Raw genomic sequence first — 11937 nt, forward strand, 5'->3', positions numbered from 1 at the left:
TTTTTTTAGATTCCATATATATGTGTTAGCATACAGTATTTGTTTTTCTCTTTCTGACTCACTTCACTCTGTATGACAGTCTCTAGGTCCATCCGCCTCACTACAAATAACTCAGTTTCGTTTCTTTTTATGGCTGAGTAATATTCCATTGTATATATGTGCCATATCTTCTTTGGTTGTTTGGTTTTTTTTCTTTTTCTTTTTTTTTTTTTTTTTTTGCAGTACGCGGGCCTCTCACTGTTGCAGCCCCTCCGGCCGCGGAGCACAGGCTCCAGACGCGCAGGCCCAGCGGCCATGGCCCACGGGTCCAGCCCCTCCGCGTCACGTGGGATCTTCCCGTACCGGGGCACGAACCCCCGTCCCCCACATCAGCAGGCGGACTCCCAACCAGTTCACCACCAGGGAAGCCCGGTTGTTTGTTTTTTTGATATTGAGCTGCATGAGCTGCCTGTATATTTTGGAGATTAATCATTTTTAACCTGATTAAATTAGCAAAAGTAAAATTATTGATACTACCCAAGGGTGGGTATGAGGAAATGGGTACTCCTACATACTTAAACTAGCACACAATATCTGTTTAGATTTTAAAGATGCATAGCCTTTGACTTAGCAATTTCATTTCTAGGAGTCTACTTTGCAGAAATATTAACATAATTATGAATACACAAATGTATAGGGATATTTTCTGCAACATTGTCCATAATAAAAAATTCAAAGTGATCTATCATCTACCAAGAGAAAAACTGTTAAATAAATTATAATAATCCTTATAAGAGACTACTATGCAGCCATTGGGAAGAATATTTTGATATTTTTATGTACTCGTATGGAAAGCATCTGTAATACAGTAATAAGTGAAGAAAAACTATAATAAAAGGAACTTTTTCACTCTAAGTGAAAAAATAGAACTGTATGTGTAGTATGATCTAATTTATATTATATGTTTGCATCTGGACAGTGAAAAGTATGAACAGAAAGAAGCTATTAACAGTGGTTCTCATCTGGAGAGTACGATCTGCAGTGAACTTTTTTATATTTTATATCATTCATTTAATGACATTGTTATGGGCTGAACTGTGCCTCTTCTAAATTCATATATTGAAACCCTAACCCCCAGTGTGACTGTAATTGGAGATAGGGCCTATAAAGAGTTGATTAAAGTTAAATGGTCATACTTGTGGGGCCCTTATCCGATAGGACTGGTATCCTTATAAGAAGAGGAAGGGACACCAGAGAGCTCTCTCTTTCCACATGTGTACAGAGGAAAGGCTACGTGAGAACACACTGAGAAAGCAGCTATTGTGCTTGCTTTGGCAGCACATATACTAAAATTGGAATGATACAGAGAAGATTAGCATGGCCCCTGCACAAGGATAACATACAAATTTGTGAAGCGTTTCATGTTTTTTAAAACAAGATCAACACTTAAACACACACAAAAAAAGACGACAAAGAAGACAGCTATCTGCAAGGTAGAAAGAGGGGTCTTACCAGAAACCAGCTCAAGCTGCTATAACAAGATACCACAGACTGGTTTGCTTGAGCAACAGACATTTATTTTCTCACAGTTCTGGAGGCAAGAAGTCCATGTTCAAGGTACCAGCTCAGAAGAAACACACAACACCTCTGCTCATAGTTATTGCAGAACTAGTCACGTGACCCCAACCAAGCTGCAAAGGAAGCTGGGAACTATGAGAACTACATGAACATTTAAAGAATACCAAATATTCCTGTCATACTCCTTGTTATGGATTGAACGATATTCCACCAGTACCTCAGAAAATAATTTTATTTGGAAATTGTATGTTTACAGAGGTAATCAAGTTAAAAATGCCTTCAAGTTAAAATCCTTCTTCTGTCTCCTCTTAAAATGAGGGCATTAGAGTGAGCCCTAATTCAATAAGACTGGTACTTGTAAAAAATAATTAATTAATTAATTAATTTTTGGCTGTGCTGGGTCTTCGTTGCTGCGTGTGGGCTTTCTCTAGTTGCAGTGAGTGGGGGCTACTCTTCGTTGTGGTGCACGGGCTTCTCATTGCAGTGGCTTCTCTTGTTGCGGAGCACAGGCTCTAGGTGTGCAGGATTCAGTAGTTGTGGCATGTGGGCTCAGTAGTTGTGGCTCGCAGGCTCTAGAGCACAGGCTCAGTAGTTGTGGTGCACAGGCTTAGTTTCTCCGCGGCATGTGGGATCTTCCCGGATTAGGGCTTGAACCCGTGTCCCCTGCATTGGCAGGCGGCTTCTTAACCACTGCGCCACCAGAAAAGCCCAAGGCTGGTGCTTTTATAAAAGCAGGACATTTGGACACAGAGACAGACATGCACAGAAGGGAGATGATGTGAACACATGCAGGGAGCAGATTGCCATGTGGAGATGGAGGCAGAGACTGGAGTTATGCTGCCACAAAACAAGAAATGCTTGGGGTCGCTAAAAGCTAGTGGAGAGGCATGGAACAGATTCTCCCTCACAACCCTTACCAGAGACCAATCCTGCTGACATCTTGATTTTGGACTCTAGCTTCCAGAACTGTGAGACAATAAATTTCTGTTGTCATAAAGCAACCAGTTTGTGGTACTTTGCCACAACAGCCCTAGGGAATGAATACACTTATCTATCAAATTTATGCAGAAAGAGACTTAATACATGGAATTAGATGCTTAAGAATCTGTTAGAATGACTGGAAAAACAGGCTTTAGTCTAGACATCCAGGAATTACACCCAGAACAATTGGGACACCTAGGGTTACTGATCTATTTACCACGATCAGGAGCTGGCTCTCAGGATCTCTTCACTTCAGCCAGTATCTGAGAATCAGGAAAGCATTATCAGAACCATCAAAATATATTTGCACTTTGTTGCAAATATATTGGTAAATGTAGCTTTTAGTTTTTAGCTTCTGAAGCAAAAGAAAAAAATGAAAGAAAAAGCCCACGAGAAAGAGGTTGAAATACATTTTGAACAAGCTATTCTCTTTTCCTTTTCCTTTTATCTTTTTGGTCACTATTTTATGATTTATTTCTTTAACATCCTTCTTCTGCCTCCTCTTAAATAATACTATTGCCCATTCTGCCCTTGGTAGTTTTTCTTCTTCTTTATGTTCTCTGGACAAGTGCATCTATTCTAAATTTGTTCAGGTGTCTCCATCTCCATCATTACCACCCTAGGATATATTACGATCATCTCTGACTTGAATATCGCAATACTCCCTATCTGGTTTCCTGTTCTCCCGTACTTCATCCCAATTCATTGGGATGGGGGTGATCTTTGTAAAATTCATAAGGTTATGTCTCTCTTTGGTCACTCTTCTGATTTTCTTCATTACCTTCAGGATACATCTCTAGCTCCTCACTCTTATGAGTTCACCTCGGTCTGACCGGCTATTAGCCTTGCCACTCACCATTTCCTCACAGACCTCATGCCCTATACTTAGCCACACGAAACTGTTTAAAGCATCCAGAATGTCTCATGTCCTTTCCTTTCTCTTCACTTTTGCATAGGCTGCTCCCTCTGTCTGGTCTGGAAGTTCTTTCCCTTCTTTTTGACAGGTCAACTCCTATTCATCCTTTAATCTACGAAGCCCAGGCTAGGTTCATCTCCTATGTGCTGACTTCCATATTAATTCTGGTTACTTGATAATTTTCTTCCTGAGAGGAAAGAAAGAAGAGAAGAGATCTGAGGAGTTTTGAGGAATGCCAACGAATGTGTTTTGTTCACCTTTCTATCTTTAGTATTTAATATAGTAATTAATTCTTTTGTTTTCATTTTTGTTCTGTTTGCTTTTGTTTTCGCCAGTGGTGTGAACAGAGGCACACATTTAAGACTGCTGTAGGGATTTGGATGTATATAATTTTCTACCTTTGCATTAGTTTACTAGTACTGCTAATGCTGCTTAAAAACTTACTTTTGTTCTGGTAGTAGGTCACATCCTTAGTAGTTTTGTTACTATTCCTATTTCATAGATTGAGGTTGGGAGTAAGGTCACAGCTTCTTTAAAGAGGATAATTAATTCAGAACTTCTTCCCTCATGCTATACTAAGTCGAAAACAACACTTTCTTAGTTCCTGACTAGCCCAGATGAAGTATATTTAATATGCAAAGCATTCATTCATTCATACATCCATTTATCCATTTAGTCAAACATTCAGAAGCTGAAGAGGAATGAGAATAAAAGCCATCAGAAAGAAACAAAAAGTCAACTGTTGGATAAACCTTTATACATATTATGTATAATATACGTAGTACTTTATGATATGCTGCCTTATTCACTAATTTTGCTGTGTCACTGATGTGTAAGTCTCATCATCCATCACAACTGTATAGCATTTCTATAAAACTGGTTCTTAAGACTCAAATTGACTAATGCTGCCCACTACTGGTTAGATGGACTGGTTGGGAATTAGAAAGGAGAGATGTTCAAAGTCTCTCCTAGGCCTGGCTGCTGAAGGAAGAAATCCTGAGGAGGTGTCCCTTCTGTCCCTTCTACCACAGTGTACCAGTGAGCCTTTGGATATGCAAAGGCAGCTAACCAAGGGCTGAAAAGCTCAATTTCTCTTCGTCATGAAGTGTGGGCTCTGAGCTGGTATAGGGGAGTTGAAAAGGAATCCTGAAAAACAGAGGAGGAAGGAGGTTTGAAGAGTTTCTACGAATGCCAAACAACTTTTTGGGAACCTGGAGTGCAGATGTAAAGAGGCTAATGAGAAATTCCCAGAGACGGGGTAGGTGAAGTGGTTTAAGAACAGGGATGCCTAACATGTACTATTTTGTTGTTGGCATTATTGTGATGTAAAATCACTCTGTTATCTCAGACAGTTAATAAAATATGCCACATGTTTTGGGGGTGGGAGGATTAAAGGAAGGGCTAAGTCCCACTGGTGTATGGGTGTGGAGGAAAGCGAAGAAAACGGTCTAGGGAGAAGAAACAAGACTTTACTATTAACTGTGTTGTCACACTGCCCTCTAACGGGCTGTCAGTATCTTGCCAGATTCAATTGCTGGCTTCTGAACCACCTGACTCTGCCATCTGCAGACCGTTTCCCCGCACTTGCTGACAAAGTTTGTCTCAAGCTTGAGGCCTGGGGAATAGCGCAAATTGATTAAAGCTGCTTACCTTATTGTCTTTGCAAAATATGGACAGTTTCCAAAATATGACAAGGAGGCTTCCCCATCAGAGTTGTGTATTTTATATTAACATTAGATCTGCACATTCCACTATGATTTGAAGGCACTCATGATGGCAGCTTTGCTATGACTGATGATCAAAATGTTGGCATAAAATGATACTGGATGCTTATGCTATTAAAAATAGTTTGAATGATATTTTGCAAGAACTATTAAAATAATTTCCAGTTATTAATTTAATTCAAAATAAACTCTCTCATTAGGGATTTTAAGTTAGAGCAAAGCCAGCCTACTCCCTAGCAAAGTAACTTGGCAGCTATTATGATGAGGAGTCCTATGCCAGGCCAGCTTCATTATGTTTTTGTTGGGTTTGACTGCAAATCCTAATTGCAATTGTACCTATTCAGAGCTGGTTAAATCCTTGCTATTCCAGCTTTTCCAAGTGAAAGAAAAGGAAACTCCAAGTCCACTAGAGTGGTACTATGTAACAAGCATCATACTAGATCGTAGAGATAACTAGCTAAATAAGACACCACTACTACCTTCAGTGAGCTCAGTGTTGGCTAAGGGGGAAAGGCATGTTACTGTCATGTCCACAGTACCCCCTCCCTTTAGCAAATAGAGTGTCTGGCTAAGATCCATATGCTTAATGGTACTTGATGAATGTGTGTTGAATAAATGAGGGAATGAATGAACAAACATATGTGTATAGGTTAAGAGTTTGCCAAATAGCCTATTTTTATCCCAGCTCTGCCACATACTAGCTATGGAAACGTACTACTTTAAACCCCTTGAGCCTTAGTTTCTATATCATAAAATGCTTAGCACAGTGCCTCACATACGGTAAGTACTCAATAAATAATAGTTTAATGATATCGTGTGAAAAGGGCAACAAGGAAAAGAGGGAGTGATTAACTATGCAGATTAGAATCTAAGATTATGTACTATATATGTACATTTAGAAGTACGGAACAATTGTTGGGTTTGGGGAATTTTTTGATGCTGAATGAGGATTCTACTTTATTCTCTAAAACCAAGTGGTAGGAAAAAAAAAAAAAAAATGATCTCTGGAGTCAATGACTCACATACTTACAGTTCCATAACCAGAGAGAGAGAAAATTATCTGGTTAACTCAAGTTAAAAAATTCTCAGAGAAGGCCCTCTTTGGGTCAGGTCAAAGGCCCTCTTTGGGTCAGGTCCATCCCTAGACCAATCATCTTAACGTGGTGTGGCAGGCAGAATAATTGCCCCTCAGACATGTCCATGCCCTAATCCCTGGAACCTGTGAATTTTACATGGCAAAAGATAGGATTTGTAGATAGGGCTAAAGGTACAGACCTTGCTATGGGGAGATTGTCCTGTGTTATCCAGGTGGGACAATCTAATCCTGAGTTCTTAAAAAGCAGAGAACCTTTCTTTGCTGTGGTCAGAGAGACCACAGATGTGGTCAGATGACCAGAAGAAAGGTCAGGGTCAAAGAGATGTGACATTGTTAGCTTTGAAGATGTTGGTAGGGGGTCAAGAGCTAGGAATGTGAGAGGTCTGAAATCTGGAAAGGGCAAGGATATTGATTCTTCCATAGAGGCTCCAGAAAGGAATGCAACCCTGATGATACTATGATTTTAGCCCAGTGACATCCATGTTCGACTTCTGACCTACAGAGATGTAAGATAATACATTTTTGTTGTTTTAAGCCACTAAGTTTGTGGTAATTTGTTAAAGCAACAATAGGAAACTCCTACGCCAGGGAAATAGGGTGGAAACTTAGTTTCAGTTCCTCCCCAGATTCCCTCAACTTCATCTGCCCTGAGGAAGCTTGCTCAGTGAGATCTCCCAACAGCCTCCAGCACTGCCCGCCCTCCTCATTCACAAGAATACAGGGGTTTGAGATAATGAGGTAGATGATGCAGAGAGAAGCAGAGATAAGAGGTAGAAAGTTCTGATGCTGCTTGAGCCCCTGGTTCCAGTTATTTTTTGAGGCCAAGGCCATGTCAGCACTATGGTTATCCAAGTTAGTTAATTCCTCTTTTTGAGTTAAATTAGTTAGTTTGAGTTAAATTTCTGTGACTTGCAACTAAACTGTCCTTCCTAAATCATAAACCTAAAGTGAGGGAGGGATGGCTGAAGGAGAAGAAATTTTTAAAAAGCCTTTGGAGGGATTTCCCTGGTGGCACAGTGGATAAGACTCCGCGCTCCCAATGCAGGGGACCCAGGTTCAATCCCTGGTCAGGGAACTAGATCCCACATGCATGCCACAACTAAGAGTTCACACGCCACAAGTAAGGAGCCCGCGTGCCACAACTAAGACCCAGTGCAACCAAATAAATAAAAATAAAAAGACTTTGGAGACAGAATCTGATAACAGCTTAATGTGATTTCATAGCAACCCACTCAAAAACACATTATTCTACTTTAGATGAGGAAAGACATACTAATTGGCTACGTGGCTTTCCCACAAGCAAGAGTGTTCTGAAATTAAAATGTGAAAATCCAAATAGGTTTGCTTTGTTTCCTTCCAATGAAACACACTGCACTTAGTGTGTCCTGCCTTATGTTAAAAAAAAGTCATCAAATTAGAGCCACTCTTTTTCAAGGCCTCGCCGCTTCCTGTTTCTCCAGCCTCAAACACTTTTCTTTCCTCTGTGAGCGATGAACTCAATGCTCTAGAGTCTAGACAAGTACTGGACAATCCTGCTTTAACCTAAGTGATGGTGGGGGTGACAGGAGGACTTTTGAGCACTGGCCATTTGATCATTCTTCCTGCTCCTAAAAAAAGAGAATTAAAAAGCAGTCCCTATTCTTCCTGAGGCATGTTAATACAAGGCTTTGTATGTTCCATCCCAACAGATATTTTATAATTTAAATGGAAATATATAATGCCATCCAAAATTCATGACATTTCGCTTTTTGAAATATATGTATGCTTGCTCTTTAAACTTTGCCATTAGCAAATAAAAAAAAGACTATGTCCTTTGGTGCAACAAATAAAGGAAAAGCAGTTGCATCGTTGTTGCCCAGGGCACCTCGCACCTATGAAGCAGTTACTGGTTATGCCCATGGAGCTTCACTGTGAACCCACCCTCTCCTTTTGTCTGCCTTTTCTTCTTGGAAGGAATATAGACTGCTCAGAGAAAAAGAAGAGAACAAAAGTTCCAGCAATGGAGGGCTGGGAAACAAAGTGGGTAACATCTGACTGTTATATAATATTATCTTTGGTAGAAAATAAAAGGACTTGGAATGAATCTCTTTGGTCTGCTTTCTGTTTTTGGAGTTCTGAAGTTCTTGTCTCATTTTTGTATCTGAAATTAAAACAAACAAACAAAAGAATTAGAGAGAATGAAATGTTCATAAAAATTGATGCCAAAACACCACTAGTGGACCTTCAGGTCTTAGCTTAGATGATATTTAATTCATTTGTTCAAAAGTATTTATTGAGGGACTCCCCTGGTGGCTCAGTGGCTAGGAATCCACCTGCCAATGCAGGGGACGCTGGTTCAATCCCTGGTCCGGGAAGATCTCACATGCCACGGAGGAGCTAAGCCCGTGTGCCACAACTACTGAGCCTGTGCTCTAGAGACGGCGAGCCACAACTACTGAGCCCACGTGCCACAACTACTGAAGCCTGCACACCTAGAGCCCGTGTTCCGCAACAAGAGAAGCCACGGCAATGAGAAGCCCGCACACTGCAATGAAGAGTAGCCCCCACTTGCCACAACTAGAGAAAGCCCGTGCACAGCAACAAAGACCCAACACAGTCAAAAATAAATAAATAAATAAAAAAGTATTTATTGAGTGTCTATCATGTGATCTGTTGAACAAATCAAGCATATTCCCCAGGGCCACTGGGTATGGCTGTGCAGGTTAATGGTACCCAGTGAAGTTGTGCAGGGCACAACTTCCACTACTGGAGGTAGTCCTCACTCTCAAGGAGATTATATCTAGTGACTTCTAGGAAGTCTTGCTTGAACTCTCACTCCCCTCTCGGACTAGAAAAAGGACTCCATAATAAACCCAGTCATAGCACTTTACCCGTTTGTCTATAATGGTGTCATCCTCTGTTAGACTGTAAACTCAGAGGGTACTGAGTTTGGGACTATCTTGCTTGACCCTTTCCAGGGGCTAGGGATGCATCAGTGAATTAAACAGTCAAAAAATCCCTGGCATCTAGGAGCTGATAATCTAGAAGAGAGAGGGAGTAAACAAGTTCAGTATATAGCATGTTAGATGGAGATACACACTATGGAAAAAAAATCAAGTAGGGAAGGGGTCTTTCTCCTCCCTTACTTTGGATCTTTGCTCAGATGTCACCTTTTTTTATTTTGAGAGAGGAAAGCTTTGGAGGTTCACAGTAGATGAGAGATACTATCTAAAAAGAAAAACATTTAGGAATAGAACAGTAAGCACACTCAGCAAACAGCTAGTAAGGCAGTTATCAGCTCTCCACTTTGCCAGGAATCAGGCTACAGTGAATAAAGACTTATATAGAATATACAGAATGAGGGCCCAGCCCTTCCCCTCTAAAACTCTGACACTTCCAGATTCTTTCTAAACACATTTTAACAAACATCCTGGAGAACCCTCGTGTTCTAACCTGAGCTGGTTTTGCATTGTTGCAAAACAGCACCTCACATCTTTTAGTATCAGCCTACAGACCTTTTGTACGTGGCTAGGGTGTCTCAGGCTATGGAGCTCTTCTCTAAGCCTTTCTAACCCACCCTACTTGAGAAAGTGTCCTTATCAGGAAATGACATCCTGGATACCAAGAGACTCTGTTATACTTAACACATATTCCTATCCGGAATTTTCACACTGGCTTTGCCTCGAGGATAGTTATAAATATATCTCTTCCTTCCGACTCTCTGGGCCTCGCTCCCTAATCTTTTGACAGCTGCCAAGGAAGCATCCTCGCCCCAAGAACCCCTCTCTCCTCGTAGGCCACTCGCCCGCGCCGCGCAGCCTTCTGGAAGCTGTAGGCCCCAGCGGTCCTCCGCGTCAGAACTACAACTCCCGGCAGCCTTTGTTTCCCCACACCTCCCTCTTGGCGCATGGCCTGTCGGGAGGGGGCAGGTAACGGGGGGGCGGGGTCCAATGGGTGCTGGCTCCCGAGGAGAGGGCGGAGGAGAGGAGGAAGGAGGCGGACTCTGGGCCCGGGCCCCATTCATTGCCGCGGCCGGCCGGGCGGGGGTTCAGTATTTTCCGAGTTATGGAGGCGCTAATTCCTGTAATCAACAAGCTCCAGGACGTATTCAACACGGTGGGCGCCGACATCATCCAGTTGCCTCAGATCGTGGTGGTGGGAACGCAGGTGAGAGACGAGGGTGGCTTCCGCCCAGGCCAGAGCCCGGGGCGCGGGCCTGGACGGGACTGCGGCAGCGCTTGCTCCCAGACTGGCCGTCGCGGCCTGTGGAAGGAGGGCGCTCTTGCGCCTGGGCGCCCGGGGCTGCGTTCCACTGGGGCTGGGAGTCCAGGGCCTGGCCCGGAGGCGAGGGGCGGAGCCGGCGCGGCGGTCCGGCGGGTGCCGGGGGCGGGACGGACGGGCGGGCGGGCCGAACTGGAGTCGGTCGGGACCGGGCGCGGCTTCGCCCGCGGGCCGCTGCTGCCAAGGGCGCCTGGGGGACGCGCGGGGCACTCGGAGCCGCACTGGGCGCGCGGGACGGGTAGCCCCTTCTTGATTGGTTTCAGGCCGGCGGGGTGTTTTATTTCCCTCCTTGCCTTGCTCAGGGGCTGCGGAGTCAGTTTTGGAACTGCGGAGTCGGGGCCGAGAAGGCCGCTACTGTGTGCACCTGAGTGTTTTCCTGCAGTGTAATCCAGGTTTCGAGAACGCCGAAGTAGTTAAAAACAAAAAAAACCCCAAACCAACTTGTACTTGGAGTTTGTGGGTGTTCGGAGGGGTATCCAGTTTTTCTGCGTAGGCTGTAGTTTTTGTCTTCCATCTAAATTGGGCATCAAGGTTCTCTGGTCCTTTCATGTTGGCATTTCTTATAGATAACATTTTTATGTGCGGAAATATTGAAGAAATAAATGTTATTTCTAGAAGTGACAGAGAAGTATAAGTTTCATTTTTTCTGCCTGCTGCTTTTGGTTGAAGAGTAATCAACCATAGGCCTTTTTTTTATTAGAGTTCAGAGAAACGCATTTTAGAGATTACTTAGTATATTGATTTTAAGTGCTTTCCTTTTTTAATGATGTTTTCTATTGGAAAGGGGACGGTTTCCTCACTTTCCACGAGGTTCATCGCTACATCTTGCTACAAAATTGATGTGTAGGGTGTAACTATTTTGAGAGGAAACTTAATGTTAAAAATCTAATAGAGTATGTCCAGACACTGGAAACCTTGGAAACCATAGACATCCTAAGGTGGGCGGGAGGGACTTTTAAACAGTTAAAGCAATAGAAATTATTTCAGAAACACATTTCCTTGGTTGGCCATGGGATTGGTATAGATTCTGCCCAATCCTGCCTTAATATTTGTAATGACTAGAGACTCTGGATCATCAACGTAATAAATTATGAGAAATATATTTTTTGAGTATATTTTGTTTACTGCTGTATTCCTATTCCTAGCTCTTGGAACAGTCTGGGGTATGTAGGAGATGCTCCATAAATACTTTGAATGAGTTACTAGATAGTATTTTTAAAACACTGGGGCTTTTATCAGCAAAACCGATCTGTTTTTGTAAATAAAATTAGAGGAGATGATATAAGTTAAATCTTCTTGGGTAGTAATTTGGAAGTGTTTCCTAGCTGTAGACCAGAAACTTTCCATATACTTTTAAGAGAGTCTCAATGCTTTTTTTTTTTTTTTTTTTTTTGGGGACGTAC

General features: G+C 42.4%; 1 protein-coding gene, 1 long non-coding RNA gene and 1 other non-coding gene across 9 annotated transcripts in view; 2 read left to right on the plus strand and 1 right to left on the minus strand.

Moving 5' to 3' along the window:
• The first annotated feature begins 1301 nt into the window (after positions 1-1301).
• Positions 1302-1408, plus strand: LOC112066388 (U6 spliceosomal RNA). Its single transcript, XR_002892607.1, has one exon. It is a non-coding gene; the product is annotated as a U6 spliceosomal RNA (small nuclear RNA).
• A 6959-nt stretch (positions 1409-8367) lies between these two features.
• LOC114486402 (uncharacterized) lies at positions 8368-9455 on the minus strand. The gene is made up of 3 exons (XR_003680049.2): positions 9400-9455; positions 9145-9294; positions 8368-8414 (listed from the first exon to the last, which is right to left on the minus strand). It is a non-coding gene; the product is annotated as an uncharacterized lncRNA (long non-coding RNA).
• A 761-nt stretch (positions 9456-10216) lies between these two features.
• DNM1L (dynamin 1 like) overlaps positions 10217-11937 on the plus strand; it is a 54994-nt gene continuing 53273 nt past the window's right edge. For 3 of the 7 annotated variants that reach the window (XM_007117373.3, XM_007117367.4, XM_007117368.4), the window contains exon 1: positions 10230-10420. In XM_007117373.3, the coding sequence (XP_007117435.1) occupies positions 10319-10420 (102 nt within the window). In that variant the 5' untranslated portion in view covers positions 10230-10318. Of the gene's footprint in view, positions 10421-11937 lie in introns of all 7 variants that reach the window. The other 4 variants (XM_007117370.4, XM_007117372.4, XM_007117374.4 and 1 more) reach the window with 3 other exon arrangements.

This window comes from Physeter macrocephalus, chromosome 6, assembly GCF_002837175.3.
Source record: "Physeter macrocephalus isolate SW-GA chromosome 6, ASM283717v5, whole genome shotgun sequence".
NCBI lineage: Eukaryota > Metazoa > Chordata > Mammalia > Artiodactyla > Physeteridae > Physeter > Physeter macrocephalus.